The 19,462-nt window shown below is 37.0% G+C and overlaps 2 protein-coding genes across 3 annotated transcripts in view; one reads left to right on the top strand and one right to left on the bottom strand.

Annotated features, from left to right (window-relative positions):
- Positions 1–205: 205 nt before the first annotated feature.
- Positions 206–895, top strand: LOC148801253 (uncharacterized). The gene has a single exon (XM_088900367.1). It carries the CDS (start codon positions 206–208, stop codon positions 893–895), a length of 690 nt encoding a protein of 229 aa, XP_088756493.1.
- Positions 896–5,796: 4,901 nt separating this feature from the next.
- LOC104602197 (Leucine-rich repeat protein kinase family protein) overlaps positions 5,797–19,462 on the bottom strand; it is a 29,798-nt gene continuing 16,132 nt past the window's right edge. For both annotated transcript variants that reach the window (XM_010265804.3, XM_010265805.2), the window contains exons 13-17: positions 16,105–16,231; positions 15,925–15,993; positions 8,649–8,838; positions 8,444–8,576; positions 5,797–6,239 (exon numbers count right to left, since the gene is read on the bottom strand). In XM_010265804.3, coding sequence (XP_010264106.1) covers positions 6,021–6,239; positions 8,444–8,576; positions 8,649–8,838; positions 15,925–15,993; positions 16,105–16,231 — 738 coding nt within the window. In that variant the 3' untranslated portion in view covers positions 5,797–6,020. The remainder of the gene's footprint in view (positions 6,240–8,443; positions 8,577–8,648; positions 8,839–15,924; positions 15,994–16,104; positions 16,232–19,462) is intronic.

The following is a 19,462-nucleotide window of genomic DNA, read 5'->3' as shown; positions in this document are numbered from 1 at the left end:
TTTGGAGGGACTTTTTCCGTCTTCATGGCACCACCTTGGCCTTCTCTTCTGCATATCATCCACAGACCGATGGTCAGACGGAAGTGGTCAACCGCACAATAGAAATGTATCTTCGATGTTTCGTGGGTGACCAACCGCGACGGTGGGTGGACTGGCTGCCTTGGGCCGGTATTTCTACAACACTGCCTACCATTCTTCCCTCGGCATGACCCCTTTTCGCGTCGTCTATGGCCGAGACCCCCCTCGCTTACTACTGACCTACGAACCAGGCTCTACCCGTTTGGAGCCTATTGACCACTCCTTGCAGGAACGCAATGCCCTTCTCGCCGATGTCCACCTTCGCCTACAACAAGCTCAGCTCCACATGAAGCACACTTATGACCAGCGCCACCGGGAGCTAACACTTGAACCAAGGCAATACGTTTGGTTGAAACTACAGCCCTATAGGCAACGCTCCTTATGCCACAAGGTCACATCTAAACTAGAACCTAAAGTTTTTGGGCCCTTCAAGGTCTTACGGCGGATTGGCTCGGTTGCATACCAGCTCGAGTTACCAGCAAACAGTCGGCTTCACGATGTCTTCCACGTCTCCCTGCTGAAACCATTTACGGGCATCCCTCCGGACCAGGTTCCCACCCTACCAGCCCTACAAGAAGGCAAACTTGTCCCTGAACCAAAGGCTCTGCTCCGCTCCCGCATCACTGGAGGCACTCCCAAAGTTTTGGTCGAATGGGCCAACCTACCCCTAACCGAAGCCACTTGGGTTCCCTTGGCCGAACTTCAAGAGACTTTTCCTAACTTCGAGCTTGCGAACAAGCTCTTAGTCCAGGAGGGGTGTAATGTTATGAACGCGTTTACTGAGAAGACTCACCAGCGTCGCCAGCGGCAACAGTAAGCCCAACCTAGCCCATCTACTTCGGCGCAACTCAGCCCATCTACTTCAGCAGCAGTAGTGGGCCCCAGCCCACCTACTTCGACAGCACCTATCTTATCTTGTTACCTCATTAGATTAGGACTTACTTTGTTATGGACGCGTTTACTGAGAAGACTCACCAGCGACGCCAGCGGCAACAGTAAGCCCAGCCCAGCCCATCTACTTCGGCGCAACTCAGCCCATCTACTTCGGCAGCAGCAGTGGGCCCCAGCCCACCTACTTCGACAGCACCTATCTTATCTTGTTACCTACCTATCTTATCTTGTTACCTCATTAGATTAGGACTTGTTAGATCAGAATAAGGAGTGACTTACTCTTGTTAGATTAGGAGAAGGTCTCCACGTCCAGCTAGGAGTGGGACTATTGTAATCTTCTCCTATTTAAGGAGACCCTAGTGAAGAATAAAGGCATCGAATATTCAGTCTCAAGAAAGTAGGAGAGTTGGTGATCTCTTGAACAAATCACCTCCGCCCAAGAAGAGCAAGATAGGTACCTCACGCAAGGGAAGAGACAAGGGAAAACATGAAGGTTTTCTCGTGGATCACCCCGTGACTAGATCCTACTCACGAGCCCTCAACAATCTGGTATCAGAGCGGACGTGGACGCGTTTACTTGTCAGTGCAGTAGAAGCTTGGTGGGCCCATAACCCACAGGTCCCAAGAGCGAGAACTACTTTTGACATGTATGCTTATTTGAAGAAGGTCCATTACTAATCTAACTTGTCTAGGCAAGACCAAATTGAATATGAAATCTTTGCATATTATTAGGGGGATAGGCAAATACAATAATATTATGCTGGATTTCTAGACTTGTGGGCTGAATATGAGTTGGTACACATTGATCCTTCTAATCTTGTGAATGTACTAAGTATCTTCAGAAGCACTTTAAAAAATGAAAGGTGAATCAGTTTCTCATGAGGTTTAGACATGAATATGAGATAATTAGGTCTAACATTCTAAGCCATGGTACCCTTCCAAATTTGGACTCAATGATGGGGGAACTCCTAAGAGAGGAGACCCAACTTTTGATTGCTACAAGAATCAAAGGAAAACTAATGGACTCTAGGACTGACACTACTTTTTTTGCAATAAAAATCCAGCCATTAAGGACTTCTTAAAAATACAATGTTTTGAGTGCAAAGGATTTGGTCATATTGCTTCTCACTATAAAAAGAAAAATATGTGCACTTACCATAAATAACCTGGTCACATTATTCTTAATTGTCTTATTCAACCAGTTAAGGGTGCTTAAAGGAATATCCAACAACGGGCATATCAAGTTATAAAGGGCAAGGATTTTGATATGACTACTACCAAGAGTGATTTCACCATTAAAAGGTGAATCATTTATATCTATGGATGAAGAAAATATTTGACAATCAATTTCCTCTACTATCTCCTCTGCATTTTCTACCATTGTCTTGTTTGGTAAGTCCTCTACCCATTGTTCTTCACCCTCGCATGTTTTGGATTATTGATTCTGGTGCCACTAACCATATGACCGGTGCTTATCATAATCACCCAAGTCACCTTACTAAAACCCATGATAAACACATAGTTACTACTAATGGTGAAAAGCTAAGTATCATTGGTAATAATGACTTGTCTATAAAACTTTAACCCACTATGTCCTTCCCTCTTTCAAAGGCCTTTCTTGTTCCCAAGCTTCCTACCAATTTAATTTTTGTTGGGTAATTTGTTGAAGGAAATGTTCTCACTTTTTCACATAATGGTTACTTGATCCAAGACTAACACATGGGAAGGTGAAAGGGAAGGGGCATAAGTTGGGTTGTCTATTTGCTTTGGAATTTGACAAATCTACACCAACAACATCCTCAACTTATTTTAGTTCTTCTAAATCTAGTTCTATTTTGAGTCAAATAAACAATGTTTGGGTCATCCTTGTTTTGAAAAATTGAAGTTTTTGTCAATTCTGGTTTAATCATGAATAAGATTTCTCATGGTTATACTTTTGATGCTTCATGTATTGTTTATTGCCTAAGCAAAAGTCATATTTTACCTTTTTTTTCACAAATCTAAGCATTCTACTTCACCTTTTGAGATAATACACATTGATGCTTGGTCTGCTTCTATTGCCTTACGATTAGGGTACAAATATTTTGTATTTTTTATTAATGATTGTATCAGGTGCACATGAATTTATTTCTTATGGTACAAATCAGAAGTTTTTGCAACATTCAAGTTGTTTCATGTTATGGTACGAGTCATTGGATTTATACCATCAAGTTAAAATCTGATGGATCCCTTGATCGATATAAGACTTGCTTAGTTGCCTAGGATTATAATTAGGAGCATGGCATTGATTATAAAGAAACTTTTGCTCAAATCACTAAGATCACTACAGTTTGTGTTCTCTTAGCATTATGTGCTGTCCAATCTTGGAGCATTTACCAGCTAGATGTTAAGAATGCCTCCCTTCATAGTTAGTTAAAGGATATTGTATTTATGAAGCCTCCTCTTGGTTACTATAGTGATCCTTCATTGGTCTGTCACCTAAAGAAATCGCTATATGGTTTGAAACAAGCTCCCTAGGTTTGGTTTGAGCACTTTTGAGATGTTGTAGTTACAGTAGGATATAGGCAGAGCTCTTCTAATCACTCCCTATTTGTTAAACGATGACTTCATGGTATTACCATTCTTTTGTTGTATGTTGATGATATATTGCTAACTGAAAATGATGATGAAGGCACTCATGAATTGAAGTCCTTACTTCATCATTCCTTCCACATGAAGGATCTTAGACCTTTTACCTATTTCTTGGGGGTTAGAAGTTCATCGTAGTGATCGATGACATTTTGTTTGTCAATAGAAATATGCTTTTGATCTTGTTTCTCTTGCTAGCATCACTGATAAGAAATATGTTGATACTCCCTTGGAACTGAACATATTAAGGTGGACTATCATTGATGGCATCAAGATTGCCTCAAATCTTATCTTTTATGGAAGGACTAAACATATTGAGATGGATTATCATTTCATCTGAAATCTTTTCGTTGTTGGCTTTATTTCTCTTCCTCATGTTGCCTCGGATATGTAAATTGCTAATATCTTCACCAAGGCTATGAGTAGAACTTGACATTATATCTTGTGGGCAAACTGATGTTTATGTTTATGCATCAATTTGAAGGGAGTGTGGAGAATGATATACCATAGTCCCTTTTGAACACATTTTTTTTATAATTTGTGGCCTTTGTATTTGTTCCTTTTCTCTTTTAGCCCTTTATGGACATTTTTGTAAATGTACATATTTTATTAATCTAATAGAGTTTTTTGGGTGGAGTTGACTGTTATATTGACACCCTAGAAGTTGTTTGTCTTCCTCTTCACCTTATTGGTTCATATCAATTGACACGAGGCCAATATATACCAATGATGTACCTATATAAAGTTGAGTTTGGCTATTCCACCTGTGCATTTATTTATAACACAAAATATCAAATATGTATTGGCCCATATTGTCCAATATTTAGTAATAATTTAAACCAGAGGTCCAATATGGAAGTGAATGGGCTTGTTGAGATGGAAATTCAGGGATCAAGAGTGGGAATTATTTTGGGTATTGAGGCCTGATCGTAGAACCACATGAAAGCCAGAGAGAGAGAGACCCAACGTGATTAGCTATTACATTATTTCTAAGATTTTCTGAATTTCACCCATTCGGGTGAATATATTAACCCTTCACTAAATTTTTTTTTGTCCAACCCAATAAACCATGCAACTGCTGTGTTGGGATGAAATTTTCAAACCATAATTCCCATGTCTCAATCATTTTTTTTTCTTAAAAACCATACGTGGATCCTAAATGAAACATCAACAATACCAAAACTCAATTTAGTCAGATAACTTTTAATCACCTAATTTGGGTTTTATTTGAAGAGACTTTTCTCTAACATCCAATCAAATGCAATAAAAAAACTTAAGGCTAAGTTTGGGAAAAGAAAAGATACAAATATGTAAAGTGCAAATATAGGATTTAGGAATACAAAATAATAGTACAAGGTTTTGCACTGCACATAGAGTACTCTTCCCAACTGAGCCTAAAGTAGTGATCTTTTTGGATCATACTGGATTTCAGCCCGGATGATCTACTATTTTCATCTATTCCAACTGTTTGGTTTGACAGAATCAGAATCTCATTCTCATTCCTGGTGGAACAGCATTCCCCCATATGAGGGGACAGTCATTCCCTCCCCCTCTCCTAGGAATGAGAGAATCCATTCTGGCCGATTTTGGTTCTGATTCCGATTCTAGTCTGAGCCAAAGAAGTTAAAGGTATAGACCATTCTGATTCCAGTTTTGATTCCTGACTGTGAACCAAACGGACCCAAGGTAAGAGCCTTTTGAACAAGTTAAGACAGATTTGCAATGTGAAATCTTCTTGCACCCAAAGTTCAAACTTCAAAGTACCGATACACAAAAGGTATCGCACAACTGCACAATTCAAAAAGCCAATAACCACAAATTGATTTATTCAGGTTTCAAGATTCAAACCAGAGATAACCTTGGAAGGGTATTAATGACTAAAAATGGGCTTTCCACCTATCTCTTGTTATTTGGCGTATTAGTGGGTTCACCAATACGTATCAACACTTTGAACTTTGCTAGTTGTACCCCCTAAAATGGATATAAGCTTTGAGCTGATTATTACTGATCACTAGAAATTCCTACTTTGTCAGACAAAATTGCTTGTGTTTTTCATAGATTACCAAAACAATAGACTCATACTATCCTATCCCAAGAGAGAGTGGTTGCCCCACAATACTAAAATGCTGACATGCACACCGAGTATATAGACGTAGTTTTCTTTTTCTTCTCAGAGCTAAGTCATGAGTAAAAGTGATGTAGAGAAGCATAAAATTTTATAAGAAATTTCAAGTATATAATGATATCTTGCAATAAATAATAATAAATATTTTAGATATGCATTCGCCATGAGGCCCATGACATTGCTTCTGAAAAAGCAAACCTTGCTTCTATAAAACCAGGTCTTTACTTTTCCATCCTCCATACAAAACTCATACAAAGCATAGGCATAAATATTAATGGTAAGAGATAAATAGTGTAATTTAATTTAAATGCCCTCTAGATGTGACATATGAAAGTTGAATACCGTATGCTTCTTTGAGCTCTGCCAATACCTCCGCCATTGTTGGCCTCTGTGAGGCATCCCTTTCAACAGACCTTGCAGCAACAGAAGCTGCCCTTCTCATGCTCTCCATATCAAAAGTTCCTTTCAAGCAATCATCTACTATCTCAAAGGCACCTGCCTGCAAGTATGGCTTTGCCTGAAATTGAAAATTAAATGCTGATAAGAATCAATTATCAAATAATTGATATTATAATATTCATGATACAACTGGTGCAGTAAAGAAATAAAAAAAAAAACTCTCCAAGATCTTTCACTCGTATCTCTGTATCCATATCTCGAGCAAAAGATTTCCAAGCCAGTGCCTTGTAAGAAATTCTTCTAGTTGCACTGTTCAACAATTAACATATCCAGACAAAAGACGAGAGTTTATAGTAATAGTATGTATAAACAAGAGGCGAATGCCTAACCTATATCTGTTTGTATTAGTCATGGATGAACTAAGTAAGCATTTTTACAGGAGGAGCTTACATTGTGAATGTTGTTTGTTGACAACACTGTATTGATTGAAGAAACTAGAGTGGGTTTAATTAGAAACATAGAATTATGAAGGTGCTACATCAACAGGCTTTAACATAACTACTAAACAGAATATATGCAGTACAGATTTAACAACAAAGAAAAAAATGGAAAATTTAAAATTTAAAATTGGTTACCAAGAGATATTCTAATGCAACAATTTCTTGAATTAGATGGAGTGGAGAAGCATGTTGTATATCAGCATATATTTACCAAATTGAAAGTAAAAACATTCTATAAGACAGCCATATAACCATCACTACTATGTGGAGCAGAATCTTGAACAATGAAGCAGTATGTTGAAAGATGAGCATAAAGAAAGTAATGTGGATAGGTAATAAATTAGAAATAACAGAACTAGAATAGGGTGCATTTGTGCAAATCGAAGTATATCCCTGATAACTGTGCAAAAGTAGCCTAAGATGGTAGCATGTCTGTAGCAGACTGACCACTGCACTAGTAAGAAAATTTGAAAAAGTGACTTCATGCAAATTGAGATTACTAGAAAAGGCAGAGGAAAAAAGGACATGAAAAATGATCTGGCTCATAAGTTAGAATGTGGTCCTTGACAGTAATGGTGAAACCAATGTTTTCAACCCACCATTGACCCAGACATTTGAACCATTTGGATCGTCTTCCAATCCTATTTCTGGATCCAGTTTTCCTAAAGTCCAGAATTTGACCAAAAACTGTTGACATGGTCAAAACTCATTCAACCAGGTCACTGACTCACTGGATCTCGGTTACACACTACATGTACATCAAAACTTCCAGTGGCCACAACACTTTGCACTTGGTTGTTCCAAGGCGCCAAAAGCACTACATGTACAACACTTTTTAAGATCTTCGCATTCCAAGGCGCCAAAGGCACTTCTTTTTTTCCAGAAACTCATTTTTTGGCCTCAAATCTTATTTTTAGCATTTTTTTACACACAAAAAAAATAAAAACTGAAATAGAAAATATAAATTTGACATAAAACAATATGCATAAATACATATATAGATATATTAATGTATATAGATATTGCTGATGTGCCAGTCTGACCCATCCAACCTGGACGGTTGAAATGCTGACCTGTGACCCAGAGGCAAAAACGGATCAGCCTCTGGGTTGGTTTTTTAAAACATTGGGTGAAACAGTATGCATGTGGGCAACCCCAAAAGCTGGGAAATTGATTCCTTGAACTATAAACAAGAAATAAATTTGGAATTTCAAGTTTCATCTTTAATTTCAAAATTTGGGTCATGATAGGTTTTTTGAAGCGTACAATCTTCAAAATGCTGGTAAAATAATGCACAAGTTCAGTTTTGAGTGATGATGCTAATAAGCCTACCCATTTCTGTGCTTGAAGTAGGTCAAATAATCCCTTGATAATGGATCTCAGCAGTCTTCTAAAACATATCTAGGGGATGTATCAGAAGGTTTGCTCTGTTTTAATTATATTAATAAATATCTCAAGATGCTAAGCATGTTTACTAGTGGGGATTTGATAATTCCCTACAGAAACAGATTTTGCCTCTTGATAGTGAAATATTTTTACTATTCTCGCGACACTATGATATTCACCCCTAGGATGAAAAACTATGGATACTACACTTTAGGAGCATAAGACTCCTACATGTGTAAGGAAAAAGATGCCTTGTAATACATATTTAAGAGAATCTTAAACTTCACATGATAGCATATGTGATTTGGCCATGTTTTCCACTACATGTTGGTCCTACACTTCTAAGAGCATAGAGATCAACTTAACTCTCTTAAAACACACCAAAAGGCAGTGAAACACAAAATCATGTGGCAGAAATAAGAAATCTTGATGGTACCCATAACACCAAGTTGTAGGAATCTGGATTGCCAGAGTGACACAAAGGTTCACGCCCACAAATGAGCTCTAGAAGAACAACACCAAAGCTGTAAACATCACTTTTTTCAGTCAACTGCTGTGTTGAATAATACCTGCATATGAAGAAAGTAAGAATGTGGGTGAATGTTGAACGAATTCATTTAAGGATGAATCTAGAGACTTACTCAGGGTCAAGATACCCAGCAGTGCCCTTGACAACAGTAGTCACATGAGTCACATCTGCTTGAGATATTTGCTTAGAGAGACCAAAGTCACAGACCTTGGCATTCATCTCTGAGTCCAAAAGAATGTTACTAGACTTAACATCCCGATGTATGATTCGTGGATTGCTCCCATTATGTAAATAATCCAATCCTTCAAAAGAAACAGGAAGAATACTCACACCATAATCACAGTACAAATACTAACAATAATATGTATAACACCAGAAAAAAATCCAAGAAAGAAGATTAGTATTCTTTATTTCCTTTTATGTATACCCCAAAAAAGTTGGGTTAAGGCTTTGTTGAGTTGACTTTTCTTTCTATGAATGATTTTGTGGTTTTACGCATTCAAGTGATGCAGAACTAGAAATCATTATGATTTTGGAATTTCAAATGATAATAGAATTCCCTATAAAATTCTCTCCAGAGCCCTATATATTGATAAAGAATGTTCTAAAATCTTCTCTCACAACCCAACCCAACCTGAAGGTAGCATTGGGTTTGATTGAGCTTGCTTCACTTTGCTTTGCTTTTAAGAAGGTTTTCACTTCTTAGACTGAAGGTCAGCCGATTAGGGCCAGCTTTAACTAGGGGTGGCAAATGGGTAGGTTCTACCTAGAACCGAATGGAACCGACCTCAAACCAGCCTTGAACTAACCCTACCCAATCTGTTACAGGGTAGGGTCTGGTTCCAAATTATTGGAACCGACCCCCAACCAGGCTGGTTCTAGGGTCTAGGGGTTTACCCTACCTGAAATGACCCAATGAACTGGCCTTGGAACCAAACTGCTTTGAAATAAACCCCAGAATACTTTTGAGGATATGAAGATTTGAACCCAAGTACTCATGGTTAGAAAGGCCATGGTCTCACTAGTCCATTGAGTTACTCAAGTGATTTGATCATTTATTTTCATTTTAATATTTGAATGTGGATAATAAGTAATGAAAAAGGTAATATTTACAAAACTTAAATTATAACTATAAGCTTTTAAAGAGCATGCCATTTTTTAGGGGGAGAGTAAAGAAAGAACAGATTCCACAAGTAGACCCTGGAACCGACCCCGAACCTGAAACTGCCAAGGCCAAAACCATCCCTGGGACCAACCTTCACAGGGTAGGTTCTGGTTCCAAAAACCTAGAACCAACCCTACAGGGTAGGTTCCAGGTTCTGCCATGAAACCACACCTAATCGACCCATGCTCACCCCTAGTTTGAACTTTTAACATTGTATATTTGGGTAACCCTGCCCAAGTTGCACCCCCATATGTGTAAACATATAAATATAAATAGATAATACAGTTTGTGTTGAAAGATCAGCCAGTCCTTATTTAGCCTTACCTTTTCTTATTTTAAGTTGTCTTTATTGTGCTTTGGCTATATTACTTTGTGGGATATAGGCCTTATATTTTTCTTTTATTTTATTGCCACTTAAAGAGAGGAAGATTTGTAATTGTATCCCTTGTTTGGCCAACTTATATAAAGAAATGGTGTCACTCTAGATTCCCATAGAGGAAGTACATTCTTGGTTTGTTGGAGTCAGGCAAGTTAGGAACTAAATCAACTGATACTCCTATAGACCCTAACCACAATATTTGTGTGAATGATGTAGATGTATTGCAAGACAAAGGGATGTATCAATGGTTGGTGGAAAATTGCTTTATCTCTACATGACTCAACAAGACAACTCTTGTGCTGTTACTATGTTAGCGTGGTCAGCCAATATATGCATCGGCCACGACTCTCCTTTCTGTAGTTGAAAGAATACTGTGTTACTTGAAGGGGACTCCCAGCAAGGGGTTGTTATATGCTTCTCATGCATCTAAAGATTCAAAGCCTATATTGATGATGATTGTGCTAGATTTCTAGATGATAGAAGGTCCACTTCTGGGTATTGCATATTTGTTGGAGGAAACATTGTTTCTTGGAGGAGCAAGAAACAAATGGTTCATGGTGTCTCCTGAGTTATTGTGGCTAAAAACTCTTCTAATAGAGATAGGAATTGTCTTTGGTTGTCCCATGAAGTTGTTTTACAACAACCAAACTGCTATAAATATCACAAACCCAGTTCAGCATGACTGCACAAAGCATTTAGAAGTTGACAAGCATTTTATCCATGAAAGAGTGACCAATGGAGAGATTTGTTTACTTTTGTAAAATCAAGTGACTATCTAGATGATTGTTTGATGGAGGGATTGCCTCAGTTGAAATTGAAAGAGGATCTTTCCAAGCTAGGCATGCATAATCATTATGCCTAGCTTGAGGGGGAATGTTGAGAGGTGCTTAGCTGTAGGTTTTATTAATGTTTTATACTAATAAAGGGTGTTATTGTAATTGTTCATACATTAGTATAAGTTCTAATGGAAAGGGCCACAATCAAGATAGATTGATCCTGTAAAAATTCTCTCCTACCTCCCTCTCTGTTCCCCTTTTCTTCTCCTTATTTTTTACTTGTCTTCTCTTTCCCAATCTTCTATTAATCAAGTGTTTTTTGTTTCTTGAGGATCTTTGGAGAGCTTTGGAGTTTGCTTTTCTGCCTAGAAACACTTGGACCTATATTTTGGAGAGCTTTAGAGTCAAGAATAAACCAGAGAATCTTGGACCTATTCTTGGAAAGGAAAGTGGCTATCAGATTTTGTTTGATTTATTTCAAAACCTCATTGAGATAAATAACCATTGGAAGGGCTGTCTATGGTGTTTGTAATAATTGGCTATTGATCTCTCTTTGTTCTAGTGGCCAAAAGGTTAGTTCAACCCCAAGAATTGATCTGGGTTTTTTTCTTGATTTCCTTGATCCCTCTTATATTGTTTGAGGAGTGTCTAGTTCAATTGCATTAAATTGCTGCAATGGACCCTATTTTTGGTGAGCTGAAACAAGGGGTGGAACCTGGAATGGTGCTGGGAAGTGTTGTAGACCCTCAAATTGGTAGTATGATTATTACAATCAATTTAGATGACAAAAAATTACTTAGAATGGGCATAGCCTATGAAGACTAATTGTAATTATTCCTGATAGAATTAGGAAAATTATATGGTGATGTCTTGGTTGATTAGTTCTATGAAGCCTTACATTATTGCAATTGTTTATGGATGAAGATAACCAAAGAAGTTTGGGATTGTGGTTCACAGACCCACTTCATCCACTTGATGTTGCCAGAGCTTATTACCTAAGGCTTCAGGTTAATAACCTAAAGTAGAGAGATAGTCCTCTTGATCTTTATTTTTCCACTCTACAGTCATACTGGTAGGTGATTGGTCATTTAGAGACTATGTAGTGGCCAAGTAAGGAGGTTGTTGATACCTACAAGAAGTTGGTAAAGAGGAATAGGATATTTGAGTTTTTGGTTGGGTTAAACCTAGAATATGACTTCACTAGGCAGCATATTTTGACTTGTGGGGATCACACTCTTTCTTAGACTCTTTTATGAAAAGTAGGAGGGTCATACTTCAGCTGGCCTCAAATTTGTTTGCCCATGTAGCTATAGTTAAGCCTAAGCTAGAGAACACCTTAGAATTTGTCCACCATAAAATCCATTACTCAGGCCAGGCTAATACCATCAAGGAGAGCATGAGCCCCTACTAGTAAAAAATTTGGAATAGCATAATAATTTGACAAGGCAGCAAGCATGTTATAGTTACCATCTCTTATTATGCCACCACCTTCTCCAATACCTCTACATGTTTAAACACACCATCAAATATTCAGTTTCACAAAACTCGGTTAAGGAGGGTGACATACACAACTCTTATCCTTTGACTCCTAGCAAGTATGATATCAATTCTCAAGGATTCTATTGTTAACTTTTGCAAAAGTCAGATACTTAGTTTGAATAATTTACATTGCATTAACCCTGGGATTTCGAGCCAAGCCCATTCGGATTTTAACAAAATCTAAACCGTTTTTGCCTCTGAGTTGCGGGTCACCAGTTCGATCATCCGGGTAGAACGGGTCAGATTATTTTATATTTAATGTATATTTTTAATTCAGTTTTAATTCTTTATTTGTTAAAATATTAAAAATTGCAATTTGAGGCCAAAAAAGGGTTTTTCATGAAAATAGTGGGGAAAAGTTGACCTACAGACGTTTTCATACGTATTTAGTGTGCCACCCGTGACCCGATCACCGGGTTGAATAGGTCAATGGTCCAACCACCTGGGTTAGATGGTTTTTTGACCAATTCCTGGGTTTTACTAAAACCAGACCCGAAATCATGGCAGGGTGGCGGTTCAACCATCCGAGTTAGTGGCAGGTTGAAAACACTACCCAAGACCACCTAAGTTGCATACCTACCTGATTTGATAGATTCTGTAGTGCATTACTCAAAGATGGGTTCTTACAGGCTCAATCAGATCATTACTTTATTCATTAGGATGAAGCCATGGCGCATGGTGCTTCAGATATGTTATGGTTCAGGATGATAAAACCAAGCATATTGAGGTGGACACACTTTATTAAAGAAAATGTGATTTTAGGAGAAGCATATCTTATGTGAGAACAGAGGGACAGCAAGCAGATGTCTTCATTAAAGGTGTCAACTAGGTGAAGCTAAATCAGATCGGAAGGGCAGGCATGATTAATCTATGCTCAGTTTGAGGGGGAGTCTTGACAGATCGGGCAGCCCTTATTGGGCCTTCTCTTTTCTTATTTTAAGTTGTGTTTATTGGGCTTCGGTGGTTTATGAGCCTAATATGGGATTTTATTTTTCTTTTAATTTATTGCCACTTAAGTAGGGGCAGATTTGTAATTGCATCCCTCAATTAGTTGGCCAATTTATATAAAGAAGTAGGAGTGACACAGGGCTCCCACAATTGACAGCTTTCTCTTCACTCTCTCTTCTCTTCTTCTTCCTTCTTCTGTTTTCTGTTAATTTTATGCACTACAGTTTTGTGGATTTAAACAAATATTCTTGTCTGAAATCACAAGTGCTAGCAGGACAGGTGGAAATGACTAAGCCTAAGTACTTTAATGACTACAAACTTTTTCATATTGGCATAAATAATAAAATAAATAGATGGGGGACAATATTAGAGAATACCTAGTGGATAAAACCATTAACTTTAAGAAATAGGAATTGAGTTCTTGTTAATTAAGTTTGTTTTAGCAGAGGTAATTAATGTTATCAGTAACATATGCACTTTAATGGAACAAGATGAAGTTAATGTTATCAAGAGGCAATCTTGGAAAAAGATGGATGAACCAATTTAGAGAATCCTAGATAGAGATGATATTTTATTGAAGGGATTAAATAGCCATGTAACAAAGGAAGGGTAGTATATCTGATGGTACATGAAGGATATGGATTTGGAGAAAGAGATGACTGGCATGATGTTTGAATTTACAACAGCACATGGTCTTGCCATTGAAGATAAAACACTAAAAGCTAATAGACAGATACTATAACTTATTAAAGAAAGTCAAATAAAAGCCAAACGATGTTCCTTTTCTCTTTATCAGAACAAAGGAACCACAAGATGGACATTGTTGTTCTATTGGATATTTTGACCATACAGCATATGTTTTAATACCTAATTTTTTACCGGGGCCACTTCAGTTTTCTCTCTCACTACTAAAATTGCCAAGCTCAATTTGGTCTACTAGGTCCATAAAAGCAATCTAGAGTATGATAAACTTACATCCATTGAAGCCATCGCAAACCATTGCCTAGGTCTCTAGAATCCTTTTACCAAGTTTGACAAAAAAAATTAAACAATTTGAGCACCTAATCTATATATATCGTCCAACTACGCTGCATCAATTAATTCTGAAATTAAAAAATTATGAAATCCAATTTCGGTCTTTATCTATACAATCTCTTCCTTGGTCATAAAACCTTGCAGCTCAAGTGATGCAGGCGCCAAAGAGTCAAAATTAGAACTTACTGAATTTGCCTATTTTTGTATTTTTAAAAAGAAAGGGTATTTTAGACATTTTACATAATGTTTGTGGAGCCTGTCCTCGTCAAGGTTCAAAATGATATGTATCGGCCAATACGGGCCGATACGTGTCGATACTTTGAACCTTGGTCCTCGTAGTTGATTTGTACAATAATAGCATAGTTGTGTCTAAAGTTTCAAAGTCATTGGGTAAATCATTTAGGAATCATGGTGTTTTCTTTTGATAGTGGCAATTATGTAATTTTTGTTTTTCCTAGTTCTACTGGGAGTTGCTGCCCCTACAATGTCTATACATGTATTTTGAGACAAAAATGTAGAGACTAAAATTAACTACGTATGGGAAGGAGGGTATCCATGGCGTATGGCGTCTGTCGTCTGTTAAGGACATAGTTTTGATTTGAGAAGAATAGATAAAGGTAAATACAAAACTAGGATGCATGGAAAACCCAAATGGAGATAGAATATATAGTGTAACTTCAATAAATATAAGAACATAAATAATCAATTATTTAATGTCAATGGTCAAGAGGTTCCTCAAACCAACCATTTTTAGCATGAGTCAAGTATCAATGAAGACACTTGAAGAGGATGCTAAACTCATAGAATTAGAGATAGATAAAGTGCACTTTTGTAGTGTTGTCAATCTAGCAAAACTACTAAAGACAAAGCGAAGTATAGAATGGATACCATTAGAAATAATCTAGAGGGAAAAGTTTTGGTCAATTAAGAAGCAACACTGAAATAAAATTGTTATAGCCAAGATGGATAACTGGTAAGGCTTAAAGTATAAGATTAGAAATGAGAATATCTGACTGAATTAATAGGTAACACATAAAATGAAGGAAAGTTAACTGAGATGGATGGGCAATGTAAAATGAAAACCAAGGGAATCATTGAGGATCACAAACAAGGTAATACCAAAAAGAACCTAAAACTCAAATAGTCAGAAAAATTTTAGCTTCTTATTCTTTAATGCAATGTATGACTTCAATGGAAAAGAAAAGTAAAAGAAAAGGAAAGAAAAGGAAACAAGGAACAAATGAACATAAGACTCCCTCTTCAACTTGTCAATATTTAGTCCAGTGCCACCAACTCACCACCATAGGACAAAAAGAAGCCTTTTTTTTCTGGAATTTAAGGTTAGAAACCTTTAGCCACTCTTACTCTACAGCAGGAACAGTCCAACATGTGTTGGATATAGACTTATAGACCGACTTGGATGGATAAATAGATCATACAACATGCTCATTACAGATTGCAAGAGTTAAAGCTGATGGTTCTTTTCCCTTGTATCATTGTTATCCTAAAGAATAAATTCTTAGAATAGCATAGAAAAAAAGATTACCTTTGGCAGCATCAACAGCAATTTTCAATCTACGAACCCAGCTCAATGTTACATTTTTACTATTTGAACCTGAAACAGTTGATTGCTTAATTACACAAACAAATATGTCCAATTTACAAGAATCCGGTTGGGAATGTTATTGTAGAGTAAAAAATAATCAATCTGTTGATTTCCACATACCATACAAATTATCAGCCAAAGATCCGCCTGATAAGTACTCATAGATGAGTATTTGCTGTTTTGATTCATGACAGAATCCTTCCAAGGATACAAGATTTTGATGGCGAACTTGTGACAAAAGATACACCTGTAGATCCACTTAACAACAAGGTTATGCAAGAATTAGAGGATCAGAAGTGTTTCCAACACTACATTTGTCTATACAACTATAGGAAAAAATAAGAGGAAGCATGCAGTATTTCTAAAACATCTAAGAATATTTAGATATAATGCATAAAATATAGACTTGTGGTCCATTCTTGAAATTAGAAATATTGCCAAATCTTGAGAACATTTATTACTAATAACCTTTTGGAAGTTATAAAAGAAGCATGGATACCCATTAAGGTATTATGAATTTCCACACATGGGAACACAAAGCATATAAACAAAAATGATTGCTATTGACTTTGGGTGTCAAATATTATTCCATTTTCTTTTGTTTGTATTTAAAGTAAAAGCTAGGATTTATGTATGAGTGCTCTTTTATGCAACTAGATTTATTCATTCTTTTGTAAGAAATATTAGAGAGTGGGATATAATGCCATTGTTAATTAAGAGGGCATTCTCCAACTTGAAATGTTTTTCTTGTTGCCAGTTCCAAAAACAAACCAAAAGTTCAAAATATCTCATTTGAAAACAAATTGTTTCTAAAACAAAAACATAGAAAACACATTCTTGGTTGTTAGTGTTTTTTTGTTTTCAAATGTTTGAAGAGAGAAAATTTGTTTTTGTTTTAGAAAACATAATTTTGATGGTTTCAAAAACATGATTTGTTTTTGGAAAAAATAATAATCTTTTTTTTCACTTCTCAAAACAAAGACAAGGTTAGAGAACATGTTTTTTATTTGATGTGGCAATTTTGAAAACAAGTGAAAAAAAAATCTTTGCATTGTTGAACACCCCCTAAATTAATGAATGAGTCTTCATAAATAGAAATTTCAATGGATTCAAAAAAGGAGAGAAAGCAAATGAATGTTACAGGTTTCACTGTTGAAATGTAATTGTTTGGACAATATTTTTGTACATGTGTGAGAAACATAATATTAATAAATGAGTTGTAAAGTAAGAGTTGTAAATCTAGGACTTTAGAAGAAAGAAAAGAAAAGAAGAGAGGAAAAGAAGAAGAAGAGAGATGTATCGAGAGGTATGTGTTGGTTAATACTGTTCATACCCTCAAAATTTCTTTATATTTTGAAAAGAGAAAAATTACAAGTAAGCCCCTATTTGGGTGACCAAATACAAAGATAATACAAAAGAAGAGAAAAAGACTAAAACACCCCTATCTAAGCATTCTCAACACACCCCCTCAAGATGAGAATATATGTCAATCATGCCCATTTTAGCAAGGTTCTGAACACCTTTAGTGAGGCAATCAGCTAGTTTGTCTTCCGACCTTACAAAAGGAAGGCAAATTTCTCCGCTAGCAATTTTCTCTAATAAAGTGTCTATCCACCTCTTGTACGATCATGTTGAACAGGATTGTAGGCAATATTTATGGCTGCTTGATTGTCACGATATAGTCTCATTGGAATATCTATTTGGATGCCCATCTGATTCAATGAGGTCTTCAACCAAAGTAGTCAGACACTCCATGAGCCATTGCCCTGTATTTTGCCTCAACACTAGAACGAGCAATAACATATTGTTTTTTCTCCATGAAACCACATAGCATCCAACTAAGGCACAATAACCCGATATAGATCTTCCATCATCAATGGGCCTTGCCCAATCAGCATTTGTGTAAGCCTCAATCTTTTGATGGCCATGATTGGAATACAACATCCCTTTGCCAGGGCGTCCTTTTAGATAGGCTAAAATTCTGTTAACTGCCTGCATATGAGATGTCCTAGGTTCATGCATATATTGGCTAACCACTCCAACAACATAGGATAAGTCAAGTCTAGTCAAGAAGAGATACAAAACGCAGTCCACCAATCTCTGATATATCCTCCTGTCTGGAGAACTTCTCCTTTAGTGGAACTCAACTTGTGGTTGGGATCAATTGGAGTTTCTACAAGCTTACACCCTAATTTCCCAACTTGAACAAATCAAGTACATACTTCCTCTGTGATAGAAAAATCCCCTTCTTGGATCTTACAACTTCAATGGCAAGAAAGTATTGAAAATCACCAAGGTCCTTAATCTCAAATTCGGAAGCAATGAAGGACTATAACTGAGAGATACTTGTGATATCGTCACCTATCACAACAATGTCATCAACATATACTATCAACATTGTTACTCTACCATCAACTCTTCTAATGAATAAGGTGTGGTCAGCCTGAGATTAAGAAAACCCAATCTTTAAGATAGCATTTCCAAAATTTTCAAACTAGGCTCTCGAGGACTACTTGAGCCCATACAAGGACTTCTTCAAGAGGAAAACTTTTCCATCACTATTAGGAAAGCTTACTCCAGGTGGTAAGTCCATATCCACTTCCTTTTGTAAATCCCCATTAAGGAAGGCATTCTTTACATCCATTTGATATAAGGGCCATGAGTAATGGGCAGCAAGAGACATGATCACACGAATAGAATTCATTTTAGCAACTGGAGCAAAGGTTTTCAGATAATCAATGCCATAAGTTTGAGTATATCCTTTGGCTACAAGCCGAGTTTTGTACCTCTTAATTGAGCCATCTGCCTTGTGTTTAATAGTGTAAACCCACTTATACCGAACAGGAATCTTATCCTTGGGACAAGGAACAACCTCCCAAGTTTGATTCTTTATTAAGGCCTCCATCTCTTGATTCATAGCTTCCTTCCAATGAGGGGACTGCATTACTTTTGTAACGATGTGAGGGATGGAAATAGAAGAGATGGAAGAACTATAAGCATAGTAGGAAGGTGATAGAGCATCATAAGACACATAGTTAGTAATAGGATACTTGCTACATGTCCTCTTCCCTTTTCGAATGGCAATAAGAAGGTGAAGGTCAGAATCAGTAATAGGATTGTTAGGAGGTTCAAGATTACCTGAGTCTGGGAGATCAAATTGTGATGGGCATTTTGCTTCAAGAGCCACCCTCTTACTACGCTTGATGAAAAACTACTGCCAAGACCAAGGTCGATACACAGGAGGAGGAGGAGGAGGAGGAGAAGGAATACCAACATTACAGGGAAGAAAGGAAGGAGAAGGAGGAACAGAGATAGGAACAAGAAGGTAGAAGGAGTCCCCTCACTTGCATTCTCCCCTTAAAGAGAAGGATGATATAACTGGAAAAAAGATGACTCCAAAAAGATAACATCCTTAAATACGTATCTCTTGCCAGAGAGAGAATCAAAGCATCTATAGCCATTTTGGACTAGAGAGTAA

This window comes from Nelumbo nucifera, chromosome 3, assembly GCF_055504915.1.
Source record: "Nelumbo nucifera cultivar China Antique chromosome 3, China Antique-T2T, whole genome shotgun sequence".
NCBI lineage: Eukaryota > Viridiplantae > Streptophyta > Magnoliopsida > Proteales > Nelumbonaceae > Nelumbo > Nelumbo nucifera.
Note: the sequence above shows the minus strand (reverse complement) of the source record. Positions and strands in the feature narration are given on the sequence as shown.

Bases quoted from the DNA above. Each gene is read 5' to 3' on its own strand.
- LOC148801253 (XM_088900367.1), top strand. From the start codon at position 206: ATGACCCCTTTTCGCGTCGTCTATGGCCGAGACCCCCCTCGCTTACTA.